The sequence below is a fragment of the Anas acuta genome, chromosome 1, assembly GCF_963932015.1.
Source record: "Anas acuta chromosome 1, bAnaAcu1.1, whole genome shotgun sequence".
Taxonomy (NCBI): Eukaryota; Metazoa; Chordata; class Aves; order Anseriformes; family Anatidae; genus Anas; species Anas acuta.
In genome coordinates this window covers 25264090-25286767 of record NC_088979.1, presented here as the reverse complement: position 1 = coordinate 25286767, position 22678 = coordinate 25264090, and the positions used below count along the sequence as shown (strand labels likewise).

Sequence of the window (22678 nt, the reverse complement as noted above, 5' to 3'; positions counted from 1 at the left end):
ACCAGCCAGGTAAACCCAATGCCCATTTGGGAGTGTGGTGCTCCAAATGAGATCCCCTTGTGAGCCAGCTGCCTTTTCCAGCTGTTTCACACCCATCTGACCCATCTGCTTTCTGGGCTGCCACATGTATAACCTCTGCTCGTAGCTGAAGCCTATCAACATTGTGCATACATGCCAAAGGCGGTTCTTGCACCTCAAAAAACTGCCAGTTCACTCAGAGGTCAGTAGCCAGCATAATTTCAAAAGTTGTAATGCCAGCTGTTATTACCATTTCCTCACTTTGCTTGAGGACAAATTGTCTACAAATGATTATGGGGTTTGAAGGCAGAAAAAAAAATCTAATCGACACAAGTAAGATTTTCTACTTGTCTACTACATTTTTATTTATTTTTTTACTATTATAGGCTGTATAAAGTTTTATATTCAGTTGTATGCACACAACAGTGATTTATTGCAGTTCCATCAGCATTTTGGGGGCTGCTAACTAAAAGCACTGTGTCTACACAGCATGATTCCCTTCATATTAAACCAGGTTACTGTCATACTGGCATTTGGTGTATGTCAGTGACATTCATTTGTATACCAGCAAGTGGTTTTGGAGAATTCTTGCATATTTTATTTACAGCCTCACATACCCCATGTTTGCTAACTCTTACAGATCAGTTTGGGATCCCTCAGTGACTTCACTGTTTGGACGAGGTTTTAAATAACTTTGATATATATACACACACACATAATATATACATAGGCAATATATGCATATTGCCTGGCTGATGTAAAACATTTATTTGTGATTAAAGAATAAAAAAGGTGAGATTTGGAGAAAGTGATTTTTGTGAAGACATAAATTAAGCAAGCACACTGTGGTTGTTTCAATTGAAATCTCTAAACATCTCTAAACATTCAGCTTATTTCTCTCTCTTGTGATGCTACTGTGTCCTTGATCAATATTTAGGCCTAATGAGGGCTGCTTCCTCAAGACAATGTTGGTAAAAGTAGAGCTCTGAGACAAAGAATTATATGTTGTTCCTATTCTTCTTTAGGAATCCACTGAAGGCCTCTATTTATTTATTTATTTATTTATTTTGCATTTTCTTCCTGTTTGTTTGAAGGATGAGACAAATATTTATTTCACAGAATCACAGAAAAAAAATTAGTCTTGAAGAGATCTCTGAAGGTCATCTAGTCCAACCCCCTGCTCAAAGTACAGCCAGGTTTGAAGCTACATCAAGTTGTTCAGTTGTTCGTGCTCTTGTACAGCTGAGTGCTACATACCCCAAGGATGGAGAATACACAGCCTGCCTGGCAAACTGTGACAGTGTCTGACCACCTGAATGCTTAACAAACAAAAAAAAGAGAGAGACTTCATACTGACTTGTAGCACTTTTTTTTTTTTTTTTTTTTTTTTTAAAAAAAAAAAAAGCATATGAGTGTTACTTTTCTTCATAAAAGAGTTCTTCAATTACTTTTAAGTCTTGCATGTACTCACATAACATAATTTAGTGTCATCTAGTCATCTAGTTACCTGAGCCCAACCTATCACCTCTACCAGCCCAAACCTCATATGCCACCCTCATCGTGTGCTTTGTACTCTAACAAATGTCATCCTCATCACTGCTTGAAGAGAGGAACTCCCCGCTTTACGCACAGCTCCTCTCTCCTCCGGGTTGTTCTGTGTTTCCTGCCAGTAGGAGAGTGAAGAGCAGGCAGGTCAGAGGTTGAATTCCCTGATAATGTTTGCACTGGAAACTACAAAGTGTGACAAATTCCTAGAGAAACCTCAGAGCTGAACAGGGCTGAGAGGCAAACCCACCTTCCAGGACCATGCTGGATGCGGCTGCCACTCACTAAATACAGTTTACCATGAATTTCACACAGCCTGAGGTCCTGAGTGCGTCAAAGGTTGATTCACAATCAACACAGGCACAGCCAGATGAAAACAAGAATAGTTTTTTTGACAGTATACAGGCCCCAGAACTAGGCAAGTGGAGAGCTGTGTGCTAGCACACACACCACCACCTTTGCTACAGTTAACATGGCCTGCAATTCTATGGTGTGGAAGTCACCCAGAAAGTGCTTGAGACTTTTAGTGCTGTGACTGTGACAGGGACAGCCCCTTTGCTGCTGGGCTATAACCACAAACACCAGCAGCACACCGAGGGGCTCGCTGTGCGAAGGCAGCTGCCCGTGACGGAGCACGGACACGGCCTCTCTGCCGCAGCAGCCCCCACGTTGGCCGGGGGCAGGTGCCGAGGCCCAACCGGGGCGTGCTCGGAGCCTCCCCACGGAGCCTCCCCCAGCCGGGAGCCGCCGCCCCAGCGGGGCCCGCCCCGAGCCGGGGGCGGAGCGGGCGCTGCTGCCGGGGCCTGGAGGCCGCGGCGGGGCTCGGCGGGCGAAGCCTGGCGCGGTGAGGGCGGCGGCGGCGGGGTTGGGGCTTGCCCGGAGCGACGGGACGGGACTGGGGGTGGCCGTGGCTGTGGGGCCGGGGGGCCGCTGTCCGCTCACGGGAGCAGGGCTGGGCTAACATCGGGCCGTCCCCGTGGGCCCGGGTCGCTGCTGCGGGGGGTGGCAGTGCCCTGCCTCCATCCCTCCCTCCTTCCCTGCCTCCATCCCAGCCCCGCGGTGAGGGGAGCTGCTGGGGTGAGAGCCCAGGGCAGGGCTGAGGTAGGTACGGTAATTAGTGGTGATTAACCATTATAGAGTGGCTCGGTGTGGAAGCGAGGGGTTATTTGTCAAAATTTGTGGACCTGCTCTGCGTGTTCTGTCTCTTCTGAAAGATTCCTGTCAGTGTGGTTAACTAGAAGCAACTATTCGCTCTTAAAAACAAGCAGGGGCGTTTCTGTCTGCGTACGGAGGATCTGCTGGCAGTGACAGGCCTGCTCCTGGTGTAAAGCATTGAGTAGCCATCTCACATCACCCTCATTTCTCTGTCACGCCGTCAGGATCGCTGCCCACAGGACGCTGCAGGTAGTGGCAATGTCTTTGTACGCGATGGCAGAGGACAGGTAGGGTGCTGGGCGGCACAGCGGTGTGAGGAGGGCACGTGTCTGCCCTGCTGGTTATTCACTTTCCTTCTCGGAGGTGTGCCAAGTGGACACCTCGGAGCCTAACAGCTCGGCGTTGGAACCCTGCGGCACAAGGACAGACCCAGGAGCCAGGAAGGAAGTCCGTGCTTTGGGGCAAAACCGGCTTGAGACAGCACTAGTGTGGAGAGGAGGGGAATTAGGCCTGTTAGCTGCATGCATGTAGGTGCTGGGACACCAGCCTGAAAAATTGATCCACATTGAAATGTCAGGCGATGGGAGTCACCTGAAGTCATCAGTAATTTTAAAAGAGTAAGAATTACCACGTTAGCTCAGATCACCAACTCTCTTTACATATTACTAAGCCTTAAGTGCTTAAATACCAGCTGTAAGCCACCACTTAATGAAAAATTTAAGGGCTACTTTAAAGAAACTAATTTAAATAAAAGGGGAAGAAAAGAAAGCAAAATTGATAAGCTAGTACCTGGCTTATATTAGTTGGAATCCTTTATGGCATTTGTGTTAAATCAGTTTGTCTCAAAAATCTCAAAAGTTACTGATATTTTAGTTCCTCCCTACAGAAATAAGGCTTAAATAATTCTGTCTGCATTGTAGTTCTCCTTCATTGTCTTCATCTCTGATATCAATGGCTGACAGAAAAACAGCTGACCTGTAGGAAGATCTCCTGGATTAAGGGGTTTGTTCTGGTGTTGTTTTTTTTTCTTCCCTCCCTTATCCCCACCCCCAAGTTTCAAATGCAGGGAGTTGAGAAGCATGTTCTACCTCTGTCAGTCAGGATATTTAATCCTCTTAATAAGCTTTAGGCTTCATGTCTACCTTTTCACAGTAAGATCCACAACTGAACTGTTTTATTTATTTATTTATTAAATGAAGAAGGGTTTGCTGCTGTAGAGGAAGGATTGCCAGCTAAATAGCTGAGATGTTAGCTTGCAATGTCAAATTGAACCCACATTTCCCTGTTGCCCTGTAGCACTCCGTGGTCAAGTCGCTTAGCACCATGGAGTATACCTGTACTGATGACTGAGAAAGGGCTGAGGAATGAGTTCAAGCCCTGGATTGATCTGTGATTATCTGCAGTGCCCGTTAGCTCTTTTCTTAGCTGTTTTGGACCAGCTTTGTCCAAGTTCCTCTAAATCTTACTTAGCACTAAGAAGCACAGATCTGGGCCAGTTTGTACATCTAGCCATTGGGCCAGAGGTTGGATTTTGGTGCTCTTGTATCTAGCGATATATACCTTGCCATTCCTTCCAGCTTTAAAACAAAGGGAATAACTGTTGTTGTACAGGAATGGATTACAGATAAATATTAAAAAATGCAGGACACTTAAATACGGTATTGAAATCATACACTGAAAATGATAATGACCAGGGATCTTCCTTGAATATGGAACATTTAACTACTTAAATGTTCCGTTTCAGAGGATATTTCCTCTTGTGCTGTAAGGGAGCAACACAGTTGGTTTATTTACTTTCCTACATCAGCCATTATTTCGTGTTAATTTTAATAAATAACAATGAATTAAATTCAGCCCTTCAGGCTGACTTTTAGTTATTCTGTGTTAAAATCTACTGTAAATTCCTTCCTCAGTTTCCAAGCTCCCTGTCACCCAAATGCATGGTTTGGCAGTAACTGCGCTGTGCGTATTGCACAAATTGGGGATATTTTGAACAATCAGCCGAGTTAACAACACTCCTGCTTTTCTGAATCACTGATCCTGCTTTTGTATCTCTGCCACACATGGCCAAGCACTGCTGCCATGTACACACTGGTCTTGCTGACATCTGTGTTTAGTTACAGATTTTTTTTTTAGTGTTAATAAAGAATGAGCTTTAGCAAGAATGGTGTTCTTGACAGTACAGTGAGCATACCCTGAACAGAAAATTAACTCACTATTAAACTGAAAAGCAGCTATGACTTTGGGATTTTTCATGATGTCTTTCCTTGTTTTACACTAAAAATTGTTAGCAAAAGAATTATATAAAATCTGGATATTAACTTCTTCTTAGCCTCCCAAGAAAACCAGATCAGAACACAGGGGACAGTACTTCAGTTTTGTTCACCCAGATAGTTTACTTAAAGCTTTAAGAAGGGGCTTGTTACAGAACTGGATTCACAGGCCCAAAAAATGTCAAAACGCTAGATTTTGCTCATGAAGAAGTAACCTGTTAAACTCTGACCTTTTTTCTTCTTCTTCTAATCATTTTCTGTGCAGGAGCTTAAAATAATTTTTAGATAGAGTTCTTCACTGCTAAGGTGTCTTCCTTTTAAGAAGAATATAAAGATGAAAAAAACGGGTCTTCCATTAGTAAATACAGGTGTTGACACAGGACAGTGTGGTTTAAGATTCTTTAGGTATGTTTGCTAGTAAATGACTATACCTATCTTTAATTATTCCGTATACTTGTTTAATGTTTATATTTTTCCATTATGTGGAAACTTAATAACTGCTGCACATCTTAGGAGTGATTCCAAGACATAAGCATGGTTGTCCTGGATCACAAAGTCTACGTAACCATGTCACATAACCTTTCATGTAAGGATAAAGCTCCGTCCCCATAGATGTTAATTCTTCCCAGTTAGTTTCATTCTAATTGCTTGCTGTTGTTCTGGTCAGAGGCACACTGATAGCTTCTAATCTTTATGCCTCAGTGGTTACTAAACGCATATTTATTCTTATGCCAGTGTTCTCAGCCGAAATCAAAGACATCAAGCGTAGTGACAGCAGGGCAGTAGCCAGCCAGAGAACCTGCTCCAGGCCAGGATTCATTTTTCTGCTGCATGACAGGGAATGGGCAACAAGGCTGGTGGCTTGTGACCTGCTCCACGCGGGCTGCCTTCTCCAGCCCTCCCTGTAATGCTCCTGGCTGAAACGTGCACAGCTCATCTCACACAGAGCAGGATTTTGTCACGTCACGGGGTTAAAAGGTGCCTTGCGGACTGCCTGACGCTTCTGTCAGGTGCCTGCAGGTGTGTTATTCACACAAGTGCCCTCTGCTTTTGGTCGTAAAGGATGTGGGGGTAGAGCACAGCACTCAGTCTTTGCTTCTTTAAGATGTTTTTATGACCTTCACTTCTGAAGTTTGTTTGTCTTTGTTGGGGGAGAAGGAAATTTTCGAGCCTGCTTTTGTTTTATTGACAGTTTGCACAAACCAATAAAAGCTTATAAATAAACGCAGGTACTGTTTCAAGAGTGTAACAGAAGTTTGCATTTCATTAGTTCTTTTCTTCTTTCCTGACTTACATTCTTCACTTCATCCAGGGTATTTATAGAAACTAATCCAATTTCTTACCCTTTGCTTTATTAGCCTGATAAGCCAAACTTATTTTACTTTTCCCTGGAGTAACTGGTTCACCTGAAAATTTTAGTAACCTTCAGCACTCCTCTTCCTCTTCTGGTGCAGCTTTCTTAAATGCTGCTTAGCACTGGTGGGGTCTCACCAGTGTTTGGTACAGTGACATTAATGCTACTGTGTGTAATAGAAGGGTTTTTTTATTATTATTTTTGCACTTCTGATTTTTTTTTTGCTTGCTTTTTCTACATAGCATGCGGTCGTTGTGATAGACGAGTGTCTCTAGGTTTTTCTCCTTTCTTCCTTATGGCTTACAGTAAAGAATTGTTTCTACTGAAATGCAATTTCTTTTTAAAATAGTTTCCTTTTTTTTGTTGTCGTTGCCTATGATCATTACTCTCTTCTAGTATGATAACCCAATTTGTCTGAATTGACAATGGCTCTCAACACTGTCAGCAAAAAATTTCACCAAAATTTTTTACATTGGATGTTGTAAATATTGTCTTAGTCCAAGAACAAGTTGTATTTGTTGTATTTGGCCAAGTTCAGTTAAAACAAAACGTGACTTTGCACGTTTTGAGCTTCAAATGAATCTGTAAGATTCGCTTTTTCTCTTTAGTTGCTCAAGTATACGTGAGGCTGTTGGAGGAATATATCCTAAAATACAAACAGAATTTACAACCTTTGGTACATACATGTATCAGTACTTCAAGTTCTTGTCTCCTGAGGAGCAAGGAAGGGAAAACACCAATGTTCTTTCTCCTGTTGTAAATGCTCTAAAGGAAGTATTTCCTTGTATTCATGTTATAAAGCACAGCTTTAACCGTCCAAAATATTACTCCCGAGTTCTGTGTGTTGATGTTAGTTGAGGACTAAGATTTGTTTAAATCTGCTGAGTGCTTTTCCTTAATTTTTTATTTTTTTTTATAAAAATGTAGAGTTTGTGAGCTCAGTCTTAAGTAGACAAACTGTTAACTGAATTTTTTAATACCTTAGGGATTTGGGTGGAAAACGTTCTTGAAAGTTAAGTTAGATTTATGTATTCTTCTCCACCATTTGTTACTGATCTTAACACTTTTTAAGATGGGATGTTTAACATCGGGCATGTCTGTATTCTTCTGATACTTAAGTTCTTCAGAAATAAATGTGATGTGATGTAATTAGATGTGATGGTTACGGAGTTAACTTCTGTGCTGACTGGGAGTCATATAGTCCAAATCTGAAGGTTAATGGGAGAAAACTGCAATATTTCAGGATTTGTACCAAGCAGCTAGATAGCTTTCTGCTAATACACAGTGTGTGATCATCGTTAGAAACCAATGAGAAGCCACTTCGTTATAAGGGAAACTTTGTTTGACTTCATGTATGAATGCTCTTACTAACTTCTGTTCCAATTTGCAGTGATGGAACAACTGCAGGATCCAGTTATGGAAGACGCCAATATTAAAGCTATTAACGAAGAGTACAGGAAAGCCTTTATCTTCATCAATAAAGGCCTGAATACAGATGAACTGGGTCAGAAGGAAGAGGCAAGAAATTACTATAAGCAAGGACTTGACCACTTGCTCCGAGGAATTAGCATTCCAGCGCAGGGGCCTGCATGCGTGGGACCCCAGTGGGAGTCTGCCAGGCAAATGCAACAAAAGATGAGGGAGACCCTCCAAAATGTTCATGCTCGACTTGGCACTCTAGAACAAAACGGCCCCCCTGTACCAGCAAGTCCTGCAGTGGGTGCCCCTGCTGCAGTGCCCAAGCTGTACCCATCAATTCCTTCCACAGAAAAGCCAGAAAGACCCCCCCCACCTACTGCTCTGTCTGTACCGAGCCAGCCAGCTGCAGCAGATGGAAGCGCTGCAGCTGTGAGCCAGGGGCAAATTCCAGCTATGAGCCCATCATCTGCAAAACCCCTGTGTCTGCCAAATGAAGCACCTCCTGCCTATACTCCTCAAGCTACCAACGGCCACTTCACTGTGTCTTACGGCACAGACTCCGGGGAGTTTTCTTCCGTAAGCGAGGACTACTACAAGAAGTGTACTCAGCCACCTCCCCTTGAAAATCTGGGAGTGGATGCAGATGAGCTGATCTTGATTCCCCAAGGAGTGCAGATATTCTTTGTGACTCCTGATGGGCAGGTCAGTGCTCCCTCCTATCCTGGCTACCTGCGCATCGTGAAGTTCTTGGATACGGACAGTGAGGTGGCCCAGAATCGTCCGCCTGCGTTTCTTCAGGTAACAGAAAGATAATTTTCTCCTTTAATTATGTTTCAAAAATCCCATAAAACTTTATAAGGCAATCTTCCGAAGTTCTTGCTTTTGTGAGTCTGAATCTGTGTGACAATATGAAGGATTTTACAGCTTTTCTGTGAATAAACACTTTTAGGGCTTTGCTGAGAAAACTACTCCAGTGTCTTCCCAAGGTTCTTGAGTGCCTACTGTTGAGGTGAATTCCATTTTCTAAAGGCTTAGCACTTCTTTTCATTTCATAACATTAACGTTCCTCACATAGAGAAGAAATGTTAATTCACATCAGAACATTTCAGTGGGCTGATGCAGTATCCACTTCAGTTTCAACTAGTGTTAAAGTATTGCTGTTGCTTTGGAGAGATGACTGTTCGGAATTTGAGGGCCCGTGTTAATCTGGACTCTGATCTACAAATGCAGAAGATGCATTACTTGGATTCTTTTAGTCCATGCTTGCTTCATGCAGGCATGTTCTGTAATGCACATTGTGTTTCTGGTCTGGTTTCTAACCTTGGAAGTCTCAGCAGCTAAGGGGAAGCTCTGACAAACAAAACAGTTCCTGGTTTAGGTTCTGCTGGTGCACCCACTCCTGAGTCAGCAATCTTCAGCAGCAGGCCAGTGACGGCCGTACATTCTTGTGGAAGTTAGTACTTTCTCTGTATTAGACTGTCAGGGTTAATGAAGAATGATATTTCTGTAGTCATGTAGGTTTTTCAATTGGCTGTGGGATTGATTTTTTTGTTTCTTTGTTTTCTCAAGATGTCTAAGGCTGCTTTTTTTTTTTTTTTTTTCTTATTAAACAGTATGGAAAATCAAGTTTGCAGTGCTAATAATGTGTTGTCTGTCTTTTAAAAATCAAAGAATCCTTTAATTCCTTCAAGTATTTGTCTCTTCTAGGTTTGTGACTGGCTGTATCCTCTAATGAGTAGTCAGTCTCCCGTTCTGTGCTGCAATACCGGAGTCTACATGTTCCCTGACACCATGTCCCAGACACCAGGGTCCTATGTGGGAGTGGTGTTGTCGTCCGAGCTCCCAGCAGCCGACCGAGAGCTGTTTGAGGATCTGTTAAAACAGATGTCTGACCTTCGACTGCAGGTAAAGGCCCAGGCTGCCTTTTTTGAACTGATAATGAGAGGTGGAAGGGATCGATGCCAGCTTACATTTAGCGTGTGTCTTGCTGGGAAGCTCACCAGTGAGAAATAAAGTAGCTAAGATTAAGCACACCTAGTAATGTACCTGTAGGCTCAGTGTGGTAGGAGTGAAGAAATTTTTATAATAGAACATTGCAAACACAGAGGGGAATTGGAAACCATTTTATATATTTTCATTTTTTTTCCCAAAGGTCCCCAAATGATTTTTTCAGAAGAAAGCATGATTTTTTTTTCCTGTGGGCACGCACACATGCACACGCTCTGTGTAGCTTTGATTATACCATTCCTGGAATAATGTACACAAATGCATTTACAGTTCAAAAATGTTAAGCAGCTTCAAAGATGACATTTGAAAATAGTGAGTACCTCAAAAAATACTCCTTCAAATGGGATCTCAAAATAGATTAATCTGGTACCTTATTGTAGGAAGATATTAAGAGAGAAAAATAGGGAAAAAAACATAATTAACAAAGATGCAATAAGATACAGTGACTGGAAACGTGGAAAATGTTGCTTTAAGAGCTTTGAACACCATTTCACAAAGAATGGTGATCAATAACCACTTAATAGCTGATAGCAAGCTTATATCTGTCCGTGAAAGATGCCATCTGGTTGAATCACCGACACCGGAAAGCGCTGATAGTGAGGAACCAGTTGGCTGCATGCCATGTGGGCAGAGTTCTGTTGCAAATCCTGTTGAGTTCAGCAGGAGGCCACTAATTTTTACTTAAAAGGGATGTGAAACTATGTGATGTTTCACTGCAGGATTTACTGGATTAATTCTGTAATTTTGCCTGCATAGAAGTAGTTCTTATTGGATATCACATTAGTCTCTTAATTGTCCTAAAACTCTGTGTTTTTGTTAATATTCCCTGATGTGATATCACAGGTGCAAGGATCCCATGAGAGAGTAGGGTTACCTTCACAGCTCCCAGCACCAGACAGAGCGCATTTTGAAGATAAGTTAAAAAAGATGTCTGGCCACAAAGTCCAGGTAAATTCCAGGACAGTGATTCTAAAAATTTGATAGTAAAAAAAAAAAAAAAAAGTCACTGAAATACAGTTTAAAGCTGTTGAGATCCAAACTTGGTTGACAGAAGCAATGTGTTGTTTTTGTTTGTTTGTTTGTTTGTTTGTTTTTAATTGATTTGAGCAATTTCTTTCATTGTATGTGTCTGTTGAGGTTATTTTTCCTGCCCAACCCCCAAAGTGTTTTGATCACATGCTAAGGACAGTTCTTGAAAATGAGATTTCACACTGCTGCTGAGCAGCAACTGCTGATGGACTACAAGTCAGTGATACATTGTTAACCTTTTGGGGAGCAACTTAATAAGACTTCATCTCTTCTTCCCTGTTACAGATCTTGGTTTGTTTTTTACTGCAACAGTCATCTTTGTGCAGTACCCTATATTTTTATATCCCATAAATACTTCAGGGGGATCTAACAGTTCCATGCACTCTCAAATATGATTCTGTATCATGCATTCTGCTTGTATGTTTCATCTGCAGATGCTTTCATATAGACTCTTTTGTACAAACATTTTTCTTTCTATCACTCGCTAATTAGCATTGTTTTCAATCACTGAAATGTTTATTTTGGCTTTTACATTGCAAAAGTACTAAAAATAGAATCCTAACCAAGGCTTAAATCCATTACATTTCTTTCTGCCTTCTCTAGTTAAAGTTTAATTACACATTGTCTGTGAACTGTTGCAAAGTGGTGTTACACTTTTTAGAAACACTAACCAGACTGTGGTGGTGATTGCTGTGTTTGAATGATTTATGTCTACTCAACAAACTCTGGAGTTTGACATGACATTGCACAGAGCCTCTCTGCCTAACTTTAAGTGTGGAACAGTATCACGCACAGCTTGGCATGTTCCTTGGCTGTGCCAGTCTGCAAAAGCATCAACAGAGTGAGGAATGAATAATCCCCTTTGTTTTTGGATTTGAGAGGAAAGGATGAGAAGCAAACAACCAAAACAGCTGCATTCTTTTAGTGCAGTTGGATTCAGTTCCCATACTGAATCACAGCAGAGTTGATTTCCTTCTGAGGAGATTAAATAAAATAGATGGACAGGTCTGTTTATCTTTTATGCTAGCTAATATGTACTGTAGGCTATGCCTACTTAGTTGACTATATGGCCTCATTGGCAAGCAAATATTCTCATTGTATCTGGATGAAGGCAGTGTAGAGTGTGCAAAAGTAACTGCATTCACAGGAATGCACAATTTCCTTTTTGTGTTAATGAATCTTTATGATCTAAAGTAGAAATCTTGATATCTTGCAAAGTGGATTCTCAGGTGTTTATTTCCATTTGTCAGCCTTCAGAAGCCTCTAGCGATGTGATTAATTTGCCTCAGACTGTACATATCCAACCGCAAGCAGAAGGAGGAGAAAATCAGAAAGAATTGCCAGAATGGAGTGAGAAAGTTGCCCATGGAATCTTGTCAGGTACTGTTGTAATAAGAAGATTATATTGAATAGAAACCTCTGCAAGTAATATGTAAACATTGTTTTCACCTCAGTGCCTCTGTGCAAGTAAAATTTCAGTGGTCAGAAATAGTTATTCAATGCTTCCAGTTACAATAATGTGAAGGATACTTTGGTGTGCTTTACAGAAACAGTACAGAACTTGAATTCCCTGCCAACAGTCGTGCTCGTTGCAAACGGTTTGGGCTCCTAATATGACAATGTAAATTAGATGTTGCCCTATGTGACTCAAACCACCATGGTAGCACAATTTTATTTGTGTGAACGGTTATATTAAAGCATGCAGTTATTGTGGTGTCTGCTGATAAACAGTTCTTGTCCTCTGAGAAGCTGTGGAATACACAAATGACCAACTGACTGGAATAAATATGAATCTGCTAGAATGGCAAGTGGGCTGGGTTATACATTTTCAGAATGTTAATAGTATTGAGATGTGCAGTTTTATCACTTCTGACCCTGCTGGGACCTGGATGTCTATTTAAAAAACAAAAACAAGGCAAACAAACAAAACCTGAGTATCTGTGTGTTAAGCTGACATAAATAAATAAAATGAGTTGGGAAAATGTAGGTGGTGTAGGAGCAGAAATCATTTCAGGAATTCGTACTGGCCCAGTTAGGGAGGAGTATAATTGCAGACTGTAATCGGGAATGTTTCTAAGGTCAGTGTTGGAGAGGCAGAGGAGGGAAAGCTGTGGGAATTCCGGTCTGTGAAATTCTGCATGTCTTTAGAATAACAATTTTTGCCTTGAAGGTGCATCTTGGGTAAGCTGGGGCCTAATAAAAGGAGCAGAATACACCGGTAAAGCTATTCACAAAGGAGCTTCTAAATTGCGAGAACACATTCAACCCGAAGAAAAACCTCTGGAAGTCAACCCAACTGTAGCAAAGGGGCTTCATGTAGCAAAACAGGCTACTGGAGGAGCTGTGAAAGTCAGCCAGTTCTTAGGTAACATGTCCCATCTCATAGTATATTGTATTTATGCCTTAAGAGTAAATATTGTGTAAAACGAGCTGGTTTCTTTAGCCAGGGAACTAGAGGAGGGACTGACCTGATGAAATACGGAGAATAGTTGTTGGTACCTGGTTATCTCCTATTCGAGATGTGCTTTAGGAATAATTTTATTGGATGGCTTTGAGGCATATTTTTCTTTACTAAAAAGAACAGTCTATATAGCAGAGCATTTCTGCAGTCTTAAGTTTGGCAATTTTGGCAATTTTTTCGAAGTTTTAGTTCAGAATGGTCTCTTTTTCTTCTGAAATTAATAACCATGCATTTTAAAAGCTGTGCTATCGGTAATGACTAACATATATTACATCAGTATAGTGTGTGTGTGCATAGTTATAAAAACATAGGCCTGGAAACAAAGCTATTGGCTATGTACAGTCTTCCAAATAGAAATGGCTTTGTGCTCTGTGGTGCTTGGTAATCATAGCAGCTCTCAGTAAGTTCATTCTGTTGTTTATTTGTATCAGTGTTTATATTTAGTATCTAATGACTCATCTAAGTTAAAAAGTAAGTAGTGCTGGATGTTACGTAACTACTTTGGAGAGCTGGAATGATTCTAAGAAAGGGTTCTCCAGAAGACAAGAAAGGAAAGGAAAACATCTTGTTCCCCATCTGCACGTTGGGGGTAACAAAGCCATGGACACAATTTTTTTGAAATTAGAACATGTGACAAATATCTTACTTATTTTCTAGTGCTTTTAGCCACAAGACCAACTCGTTTCTTAGGAACTGGAGCTGTGCAGAATCTGAAAATTCTTCTATATCAGTTGGGTACTTAAGTGTGGATTAAAGTTTGTCTTCAGAATAAGCATATTTAAATAAAAGTAGAATTTGAGACTACTTTAATAAGGGGTAAGGACTTTCAAAGAAAGATTCTGTGTTCTAACTAAGTAATCTGCATGCATTTTCTTACATTAGTTGAGGGAGTGTGCTCTATAGCGAGCTGTGTTGGAAAGGAGCTGGCTCCACACGTGAAGAAGCACGGCAGCAAATTAGTTCCAGAATCCCTTAAGAAGGACAAAGATGGCAAATCCACTTTCGATGGTGCTCTGGTGGTAGCAGCAAGTGGAGTTCAAGGTAACAAAAATCTTTATGCTTTTCTAATTGCATACTTTTCAGTGCATGTATATATATATATTCAAATAATCTGGTTTTGTTTTTTTTTTTTACAGGGTTTTCAACAGTGTGGCAAGGTTTAGAAAGTGCAGCTAAGTGCATTGCTAAAAGTGTTTCAACAGAGACTGTAAAAACTGTCAAATACAAGTAAGTTATTTTTTTTATTGGTTTCGTTTCCTACAGTGCATTGTCATTGTGGTTGCATACTGGTAAAAAAGCTCATGAAAGTGCAGAAAAACTACCATAATACCCTAATTATGCAGCACATGATAAGCTGCTAAGTACACAGTAACAAGTATCTCCTGTAAGTAAAAGTACGAAATGAATGAATGCTTCTGGTTTAATATATATATTGTTTTCTAGAAGTATGACAGCTTCAGACAGTGTTAATAAATATTGTTCAGATTTATATTGTTGTTCTCCAATGTGTCATTGAGGGGAGAGAGTAGCTGTTTTAAACCTCTCAACTCTCATCTTGAATTTATATAAACTTAGCTGAACTTGATGAAAAAAGAACTTCAGCTATCAGCAGGTCAGATTAAAGCAAGGAGATACAAAAGGAGAACTGCATAAGGAAATCTAAGGCATAGTGATAATAGGATGAAACAAAATGAGACATGGAGTTGGATTTGCAAAATATAGATGTTGTTACAAAAAAATAATTGGATTGTGTTACTGAGATGATGCAAAGACCAAAGTTGTTAAGTCTGTACTGAAAGATGCTTTGGAGAAGAAGGGAAGATACTGAAAGTATCTATGAAATGTAGCCCTCAAAAGAAAAAAAAAGTGCAACATTTATAGTTGAATGTGAAGAGTAAGCAAAAACATGTAGGTTAAATGGAGTCATAGCAAAAGAGATGTTAAAAAGGATTGCTGAAAGTGCATACAGGCTACGAGCACAGGGTAACAAGGTAATCATCAGCTTGTAGTGTTGGGTCAACCAACATTGGGGGTTCTGTTCTGATGCATCTCAAATAGGAGGCCAGATAGCAAGTTAACAGGGGTTCTTTATTGCTAACATTCATCCTCTGTAGGGATGTCAGGAGGTATTGTACCAGCACTCTTTCGTATAAATTCACATTAATGTTTTCTTTTAGATATAAAAATAAGAAGTGCGGAGATCAGCAGGTGCCAGACGCTAAATGAAAAACAAAGTAATTACAAGTTGCAGATAATTACAACACAATATAAAATACTTGATAATTGAGGATTTCCTCCATCTTTAGACTTTATCCTATTATATAAATGTATTAAAATTCTACACATCTCTTCAGTAAGCTGGTTTCTATTTCAGTGACAAAAAGACTTCTTCCACTCCAGGTACTTGGTGAACCAGCTAAATTCCCCTTACTGGAAACAAAGATAAAGGAGCATTGTCATAGTCTCGCATAAATCAACAAAAAAAAAAAACTCTGCTAAAATTTAGCTGCAATACCTTTGCTGATGCAGTTATAAAGAGATGCTCATCTAATGTGCATGTTGATCAGAACTGGGGAAAAACATAGTTTCAGAAGTAACAGTTCTGCAAAAGTACCTTGCTACTAACCTACTGTGTTTTTATAGTGGTATAAGTATTTGCAGTATTTGCATATGCCCAACTTTTTATTTTGAAAAAGGCACAAATGATGACATTGAGACAGGCAAAGGGAAAAATCAATTATCAAATATTTAAGAAATTATTAATCTGTCTGCGTTGCATAATCAATAGTCTTACTATTTATTTACTGATGTTATGGCAAAATGGCTTATGATATTCCTGAAGTGAAAATAACTAATCAAATTGACAAGTAGTGTTCTTTTGCTGTGAGATTAATTCTGTGACCTGCAAATCAGATGGTGGTGATTCAAGGCCGTCACTGTCAGAGGACTAAAAACAGGAACAAAACAAAAACGCTGATCCTTTTAATTTGGTTTCGTTGTTGGCTCACACCAATATGCCATGGCTGCTCTTTTAATAACGCGATAGAATTTTGGAACCTTTCATATCCAGTGCTTCTCTTTAGCATTATTTTGAGGTCCTCAAAAAGAGGTTATAAGAAATCCAGGGAAACAGTAACTCTGCTAATTGCTGAGATTCTGACATTGCAAGAAATGCTTCCCTTTGGCCTGGTTTGTCTGCTTACAGTGCTCTCTGGGGCAGTGTCTGGCTGCCAGCAACAACTGGAGTTGCTGCTCTCACTATACTTTTGCCCTTCTTCAGTACACTCTCTCTATCTTTCTTTGCAGTTAAGTAATTAATTTCTGACTGCTGAGTTGCTTCCTAAACCATAAAGAAGCCGGACCCATGGTCCACTGGAGAGACCAGAGGTTTTCTTGCTCAGTAATTTTCAGCATATCCTCAAGATAGCTTTGTTGAGCCTTTTGGGGTTTTGTATGACTTTTTATTATTATTTCCCCTTCTTCGCCACCTTCCCCTTTGCCATTGTATTGATTCCATGTTACCTCAGATAAGTTTTCACTGCGCAATGGAGTTTTTTGTAGGGACCCTGCCACCTCCAACATTACAAGCACAGCTGTGACAACAGTCCTCTGTCCCCAGGAGACATGATAGACCGTCTGGGTTAAACTGCTTGGGTACAGAGGTTCACAACCTCAGTGTGACTGCTCTGGGAACTTCAAACCTGTGTGTCATTCTTACACCAGACATAATGTTACGTTATACTGTGGAGGCAAAGGGAAGGGTGATCTATGATGAGTACTAACCAAGCACTATTCACACAGTGGTGGTACCAGCCAACCAAGAAAAAATATGCCAGAGATGACTACAGTCCATTTTTTTTGTAACAGCTGAGAATGCAGGACAGTGTTTGCCCTCTGTCCTCAGCGCTGTCACCCATAGTATCACAGAGGCATCTAGGTTGGAAGAGACCTCCAAGATCATCTAGTCCAACCTCTGACCTAACACTAAGTACAGACTGAGGAGGCTGAACAGCTGCAAAGGTGGACTTACTTGGGATAATTTGGGGTTGTTTGGGTATGAGGCGTGCACACAGAAGCCAGCCCTGTTTCTTATGGTTCTGTAGGCAAGCCTTCTATTCCTTTCTTCAAAACTAGAGAGGTAGAAGGAATACAGACTGGACACTTTGATGAGGAAAAATGACCGAAGCATACTGGCATCTTTAAAGAGAAATTTGCCTTATAGAAGAGCAGCCCTTACTTAAATGACTTGCTAATTTCTCATCTTACTCCTTCAACATTCAGGCTGTGTGCTTATTCTCTGTCCTTAGTAACGCTTAAATTCTTGCTTTTGAAAGAATTCTAATGAAGAGAAAAATACTAAGTATGCTTATCTACAAATCTGCTATCTTTCTTAAAAGGTATGGAGATGATGCTGGCCACGCTACTGACAACGCTGTGAATTCTGCAATCAATGTTGGTGTGACAGCATTTAACATTGACAATATTGGTATCAAAGCTGTCGTAAAGAGAACTGCAAAGGAAACTGGACATGCTGTGTTAGATGAGTATAAAGTATTGGATAAGGAGAAAAAAGATAAAAAGTGAAAACAATGAAATATTTCTCAAAGCCTTACGTTAGATATGAAACTTCCTACTTAGAACTACATTGCTAATCTGTGATTTAATGCCAATCATACTCTACTTTTCAAGCAACAGTTACTTAATTTGCAGTGGAAAATACAAAGGTACGGAAGGGTATTTTTGGAAGGAAAAATGAAAGTCTCCTTAATTGTTTTGTATTGATGCAGATTGATGTGAGTTTCCAGTTGATAAACTTGCCTCTGTAAGCACTTTTTCAAAATATAGTATGGAACAATAGATTAATATAGAAATGTTATGAATATTTTTGTAATACATTATATTTGTAAAGAAGGTGGTGATACCGAACAAATAGGATTACTAATTCTTATACACGTGTGGTTACTAGTTCTGTTTTTTTACTATCCTTAAGAGTTAATTTTACTAAAACAGAGTGATCTTATTTAATATGCACTACTTAAATATTTTTGTGCTTTATTCTTTGCTTTGTAGAGAATTTTCCTTCTCAGCTACTAAACAGCTAATGTTTTCCAAAGTTCATATTAGAAGAAATGAAAGATGAACCTCAGGTAGCTAGGTAGTCATTTCCTTTAAAACTACTTTTTCTCCCTCCAGCATGTAAGCAGACCAAAGATATCAAGCATTTCTTCTAATAGAGGGTATTTATAGCTCGAGGAAAAAAACATATTCCCCGATTGACTCCATAAGGAGTAAGATTCCATGAAATTGAGGTATTTTTTTTTGTATAAAGAGGATGTGTGTTTTTGCATAAATGAAAATATTTTTTCCATAAAAAACATTGAGATTACTAGAAACTCCTATACATAATGTGCTTTGCAGCCAGTACAGAAAAATCCAGAGCATATATGTTGCAGATCCCTGATGGAAGGCATTAGGTATTTGCTTCAACGAGTAGTTCTAACCACATCTTTATTCTGTTGAATTCAGAGCTGCACAAGATGACGTCTCTTAAAAATAACTGTTATCATACCTTTTACTTAGGAGATGTCTGGAATAGAATAAATATTATGTAGCTTTCTCATCCCATTCCTATATCTTATTCCTAGTCCATATGCAAGTCCTTGAGATGACTTTATACTGCTAATTATTTATCAGTTCGTTATTGAGTATTAAAGCTGCTATACATTCTACCTTATCTTGGCTGGACCTGCAACAAACAGAAAACCATCAGTTCACAAGTTGTCTCCATTTCATGTAATTGGAGAAAATAAGTATAAAAGGTTGTTGGCAAATTATATTTGTATCAGATTGGGGGAAAAAAGGAAGTAATGACAGATGTCTGTGCGAATGATAATAAGTGCACATTTTATGGTAGCTACTGTAGGTGTGTACTTGGGGTGAGAAATGTGAAACAAAGGCACTAACCACTTGAAGTGTAACTGTGATTTATGGAAATAAAGATAATTAAAATTGGTTGAACTGTGCTTGGCCTTCTTATGATGTAAAGTTACGGTACAGATCAGTGAGTGGAAGAACTAATACTTGTGAAGTAATAAAAGAGCAGTCTTGGAGTATGTCTACAACTGAAACATGTTAGACCTTAAAATTTTTCAAAATAAAAAGGCCTATGAAATGTACAGTATAACAATTTCTGTTACTACAGTCTGTCACTTTTCAGCGAGTGTAACCAATCTGAAGCTAATATGGATTTCATACTAGCAAAAGGATGTTTGTTAGAAATTGCTTTTGCAATAGGAATGTCTGTATCTTTATCTTCCTTCTTCCTGCCATTTGGGTCTTGTATGTAGCTCATCCCCTCTAGTTTCATCTGTAAACTATTTAAACAACAGATTGTATTAAAGCAGTTAAAATTGAAGTGCTACAGTCTTCAGGAGACCAAGTTGTAGCATCCTGGGAGGAGAGCAGAGGGAGATTGAATGCCATCGGTGTCGGGCATTATCCTGTTTAAGCTGCTGACATTGTCTACTTCACGAGTACTCAGTCTCTCAGTCTTTCAAATTTGTCTCAGGGTAGATTAAAGTTTTTTTTTTCTTTTTTTAAATAATGTCTGGCCCTTTTTACACTTCTTAATGTGATATATCCATGACCTCCCCTTTCATGGGGCTCCAAAGTTTAGCCACTCTGTGCGAAAAGTATTGTGCCGTTGAACTTAACCTGCTTCAGCTGTCACTACTTAGGCTCTGGGCAGCAAATCCATAGGCTTCTCCTCAGTTCCTGTGCCATACAGAACAGCTTTCACACACAAACTGTTATCTCAGCCCTTCCTTTTATACACATAAGCTCCCTAAGCCTCGTATCTTAGGTTTGTTTTCTATTCCCAGCTTGGCTTTGCTTTCACTTTGAACGCTGACCATCTTTTGATGTATGGCAGTTCTTGTAGTAGTCTTACTAATGCTGTTTACTGAGTGAACTGCTACCAGATTATTTAATGCAGTGCTGTTTCCAAATTGGTTTCTTCAAAACCTTTTCTCCTGCAATATTGGTCTCAAGTCTTGTACTGAGAATTACTTTTAACAACCTCCATGTCCTTCAAAGCTACTGCAGTCCCTGGCATCTTCACCATTCTTTAGGTATAAACCACTGTTCTGCCCCCAACTGAATCTATTATCCTTTAAAAAGAATTAGAAAAATAGCTTCTAACAAAACATGCTGACCAGGCATGGTTATTCAGGACACCATAGGATGTCATAGGTTGAAAGGGACCTCCAAAGGTCTGTAGTCCAATCTCCTGCTCCAAAGAACCACGGGTGAAGCAGCACCACATCAGCTCACGTTATGAGTATCTTCAAGGATGGTGATTTCACAACCTCCCTGGGCGACCTTTGCCATGTTTGACCGTGATTAAGATAAATATTTCTCCTTTAGACTGAGTCAAAATTTTTCATGCACACTTGTGCATACTGTTAACTTAGAGATGTCTTACAAACTGAGCTTGGATATTTATTTTTGTCTACACCCTCCTTTCAGGTAGCTGTTGACCACACAGAGACCTACTGCCTTTCCTTCTCCAGGTTGAACAACACTCATGCCTGCCAACCCCTGACCAGCCTGGCAGCCCATAGGATCTGTGTGGGAGCACAAAGCTAAGCACTCTAGCATGTGGTCCTGCAAGTGCTGAGGGGAATGAAAGAACCACCTCTGCCAACCTCCTGGCTACGATCGTGCTAGTGCCACCCAGGAAGCTGTTGGCTGGAAGGTGAATTGCCAGCTCAGGGTCAGGTTGGCCACCAGGAACCACCACGTCTTTGCCTGTGAAGCTGCATTCTAGTCACTGCCCCCAGCCTGTACTTTGTAGGACCTTGCCCTTGTGTTTTTTTTTGGATTTAATTCAGTTCCTTTCAGCACCCTGTCTCTCTGGCCTGTCCATCTCCTCCAAAAGGCAGTTCCACCTTCCTGCAGAGTGACTGCTCCCCTCAATTTGTTGATCAACAACTAGCTTGATGAGAGTGTTCCCTCCTTGTCTTCCAGGTTGTTAATAAAGAATGAAGTGGTACTGGCTCAGGTATTGATCCTGGAGTCACGCAGTCATACTGCTGAGCACTACACTTGGCAGGAAAACCTGCCAGTTTTCCACCAACATCATTTTCCATTTATACAATCCACATCTCATCAATTTGACTATAAAGGTGATATGGGAGACTCTGTCAAAGGCTTTGGTAAAGTCAAAATATACAATAACCATTTGTTTCCCCTTGTCCACACAGCCAGTCATCTCTATGCTACATATATCAGTGCTATGAAAATAACTAAATGTATTTCTATGTCAAAATTAATTTGTCATAATCCAAATGTTTACCTTCAACAACTGGTCTACTTTGCTTTTAAGCAACAGTAGCTGTTGATTGTCTTCACGTAGCCTGAAGATAAGTATTTAACTATAAAATCATTTTCAAACCATATTGTGCTGATCAAGTTCCCTAACTTTTCTTATGCTTACTAAAAATGCTAATCTCAAAAATAACATTACAAGCCCTAGAACAACAAAAATACATTTATAGGTATCCATATATCTAATTTTAACCTCTTTATTTAGGATAAAGAAATGAAGGAGATTACTGCAGTAATTGGTAAAAGTCTTAATGAAGTACTAACCTACACGTACATGACCTTGGTCCACAAGACACTTGTTCTCCCACTCCAACTCCCAAACCATCTGGCAAAGCCCATATTTAGACTTGCTGTCCTCTGCCAACCCAGCCAACTGGTGTGGTCTGGGCTCATCCTTACGTGCACTCTGTGACCTAGTTCCTGAGATCTCACTTAGTTAGGTTAGGACACCTCGTAATCCCTGAGTTGAGGCTGGGACCTGAAAGTATCCTGGAGAGGAGGTCAAAGAAGCGTCTCCTGGGGCAGCCAGAGTACACTGTGGCTCAGTTCCAGCATGCTCTCTACTCTCAGACTTTCTTGTGATTCCAGGGCCCTTCCTGAGACATCTGAATATATCCTCCTGTTTGACAACTCTTCACTAGGCTGGTTAAATTCTTGAACCAGTTCTTACAATAGTTCTTCAGAAAACCTGGTAACGAGTGGTTACCGGTTAGCTCCCTTGGTGTTAAGATTTTACTGTTGCAGGCAGTGTACTGCATTATTATAAATGCTAACCTAAGTTCAAGTCAATACTGAAATTACTGGTTTGGTCTGGAATGTTTTCAATATGTATTTAGAAAAGGTATTATTCAGTAAATCCTGAAGGCAGAATAAGCAGCAACACTTAAATGCAGTTACAGTACAGTATTTGTCTAAATTTTTGTTTCCTGATTAGGTATCTCAGATAATTTTATATTCAATCCACAACTGAAGTGATAATTCACTGATTAGATAATAGCATAAATTATAACTAGAGACTGTCAAATATCA

The 22678-nt window shown here is 40.1% G+C and overlaps 1 protein-coding gene across 4 annotated transcripts; it reads left to right on the top strand.

Moving 5' to 3' along the window:
- Positions 1-2254: 2254 nt before the first annotated feature.
- On the top strand, positions 2255-19279 carry SPART (spartin). Of its 4 annotated transcripts, XM_068673176.1 has the most exons (10): positions 2255-2407; positions 7736-8562; positions 9472-9669; positions 10615-10719; positions 12051-12180; positions 12971-13165; positions 14144-14302; positions 14398-14488; positions 15439-15495; positions 17659-17798. In XM_068673176.1, the coding sequence occupies exons 2-9, from the start codon at positions 7738-7740 to the stop codon at positions 15485-15487; spliced, it is 1752 nt and encodes a 583-aa protein (XP_068529277.1). In that variant the 5' UTR covers positions 2255-2407; positions 7736-7737; the 3' UTR covers positions 15488-15495; positions 17659-17798. The 4 variants fall into 4 exon arrangements, with proteins under 4 accessions (XP_068529277.1, XP_068529258.1, XP_068529272.1 ...); XM_068673157.1 differs by lacking the exon at positions 15439-15495 and having other exon boundaries at positions 17659-19279; XM_068673165.1 differs by lacking the exons at positions 2255-2407; positions 15439-15495 and adding an exon at positions 2444-2664 and having other exon boundaries at positions 17659-19279.
- The last annotated feature ends 3399 nt before the right edge of the window (positions 19280-22678 follow it).

What these genes read in the sequence shown, in the direction of transcription:
- SPART (XM_068673157.1), top strand. Translation starts at nt 7,738, where the DNA reads ATGGAACAACTGCAGGATCCAGTTATGGAAGACGCCAATATTAAAGCT. An exon ending in TGTCTGACCTTCGACTGCAG is followed by an intron (nt 9,670 to 10,614) that starts GTAAAGGCCCAG and finishes GTGATATCACAG; the next exon opens with GTGCAAGGATCCCATGAGAG. An exon ending in GAAAGTCAGCCAGTTCTTAG is followed by an intron (nt 13,166 to 14,143) that starts GTAACATGTCCC and finishes TTCTTACATTAG; the next exon opens with TTGAGGGAGTGTGCTCTATA.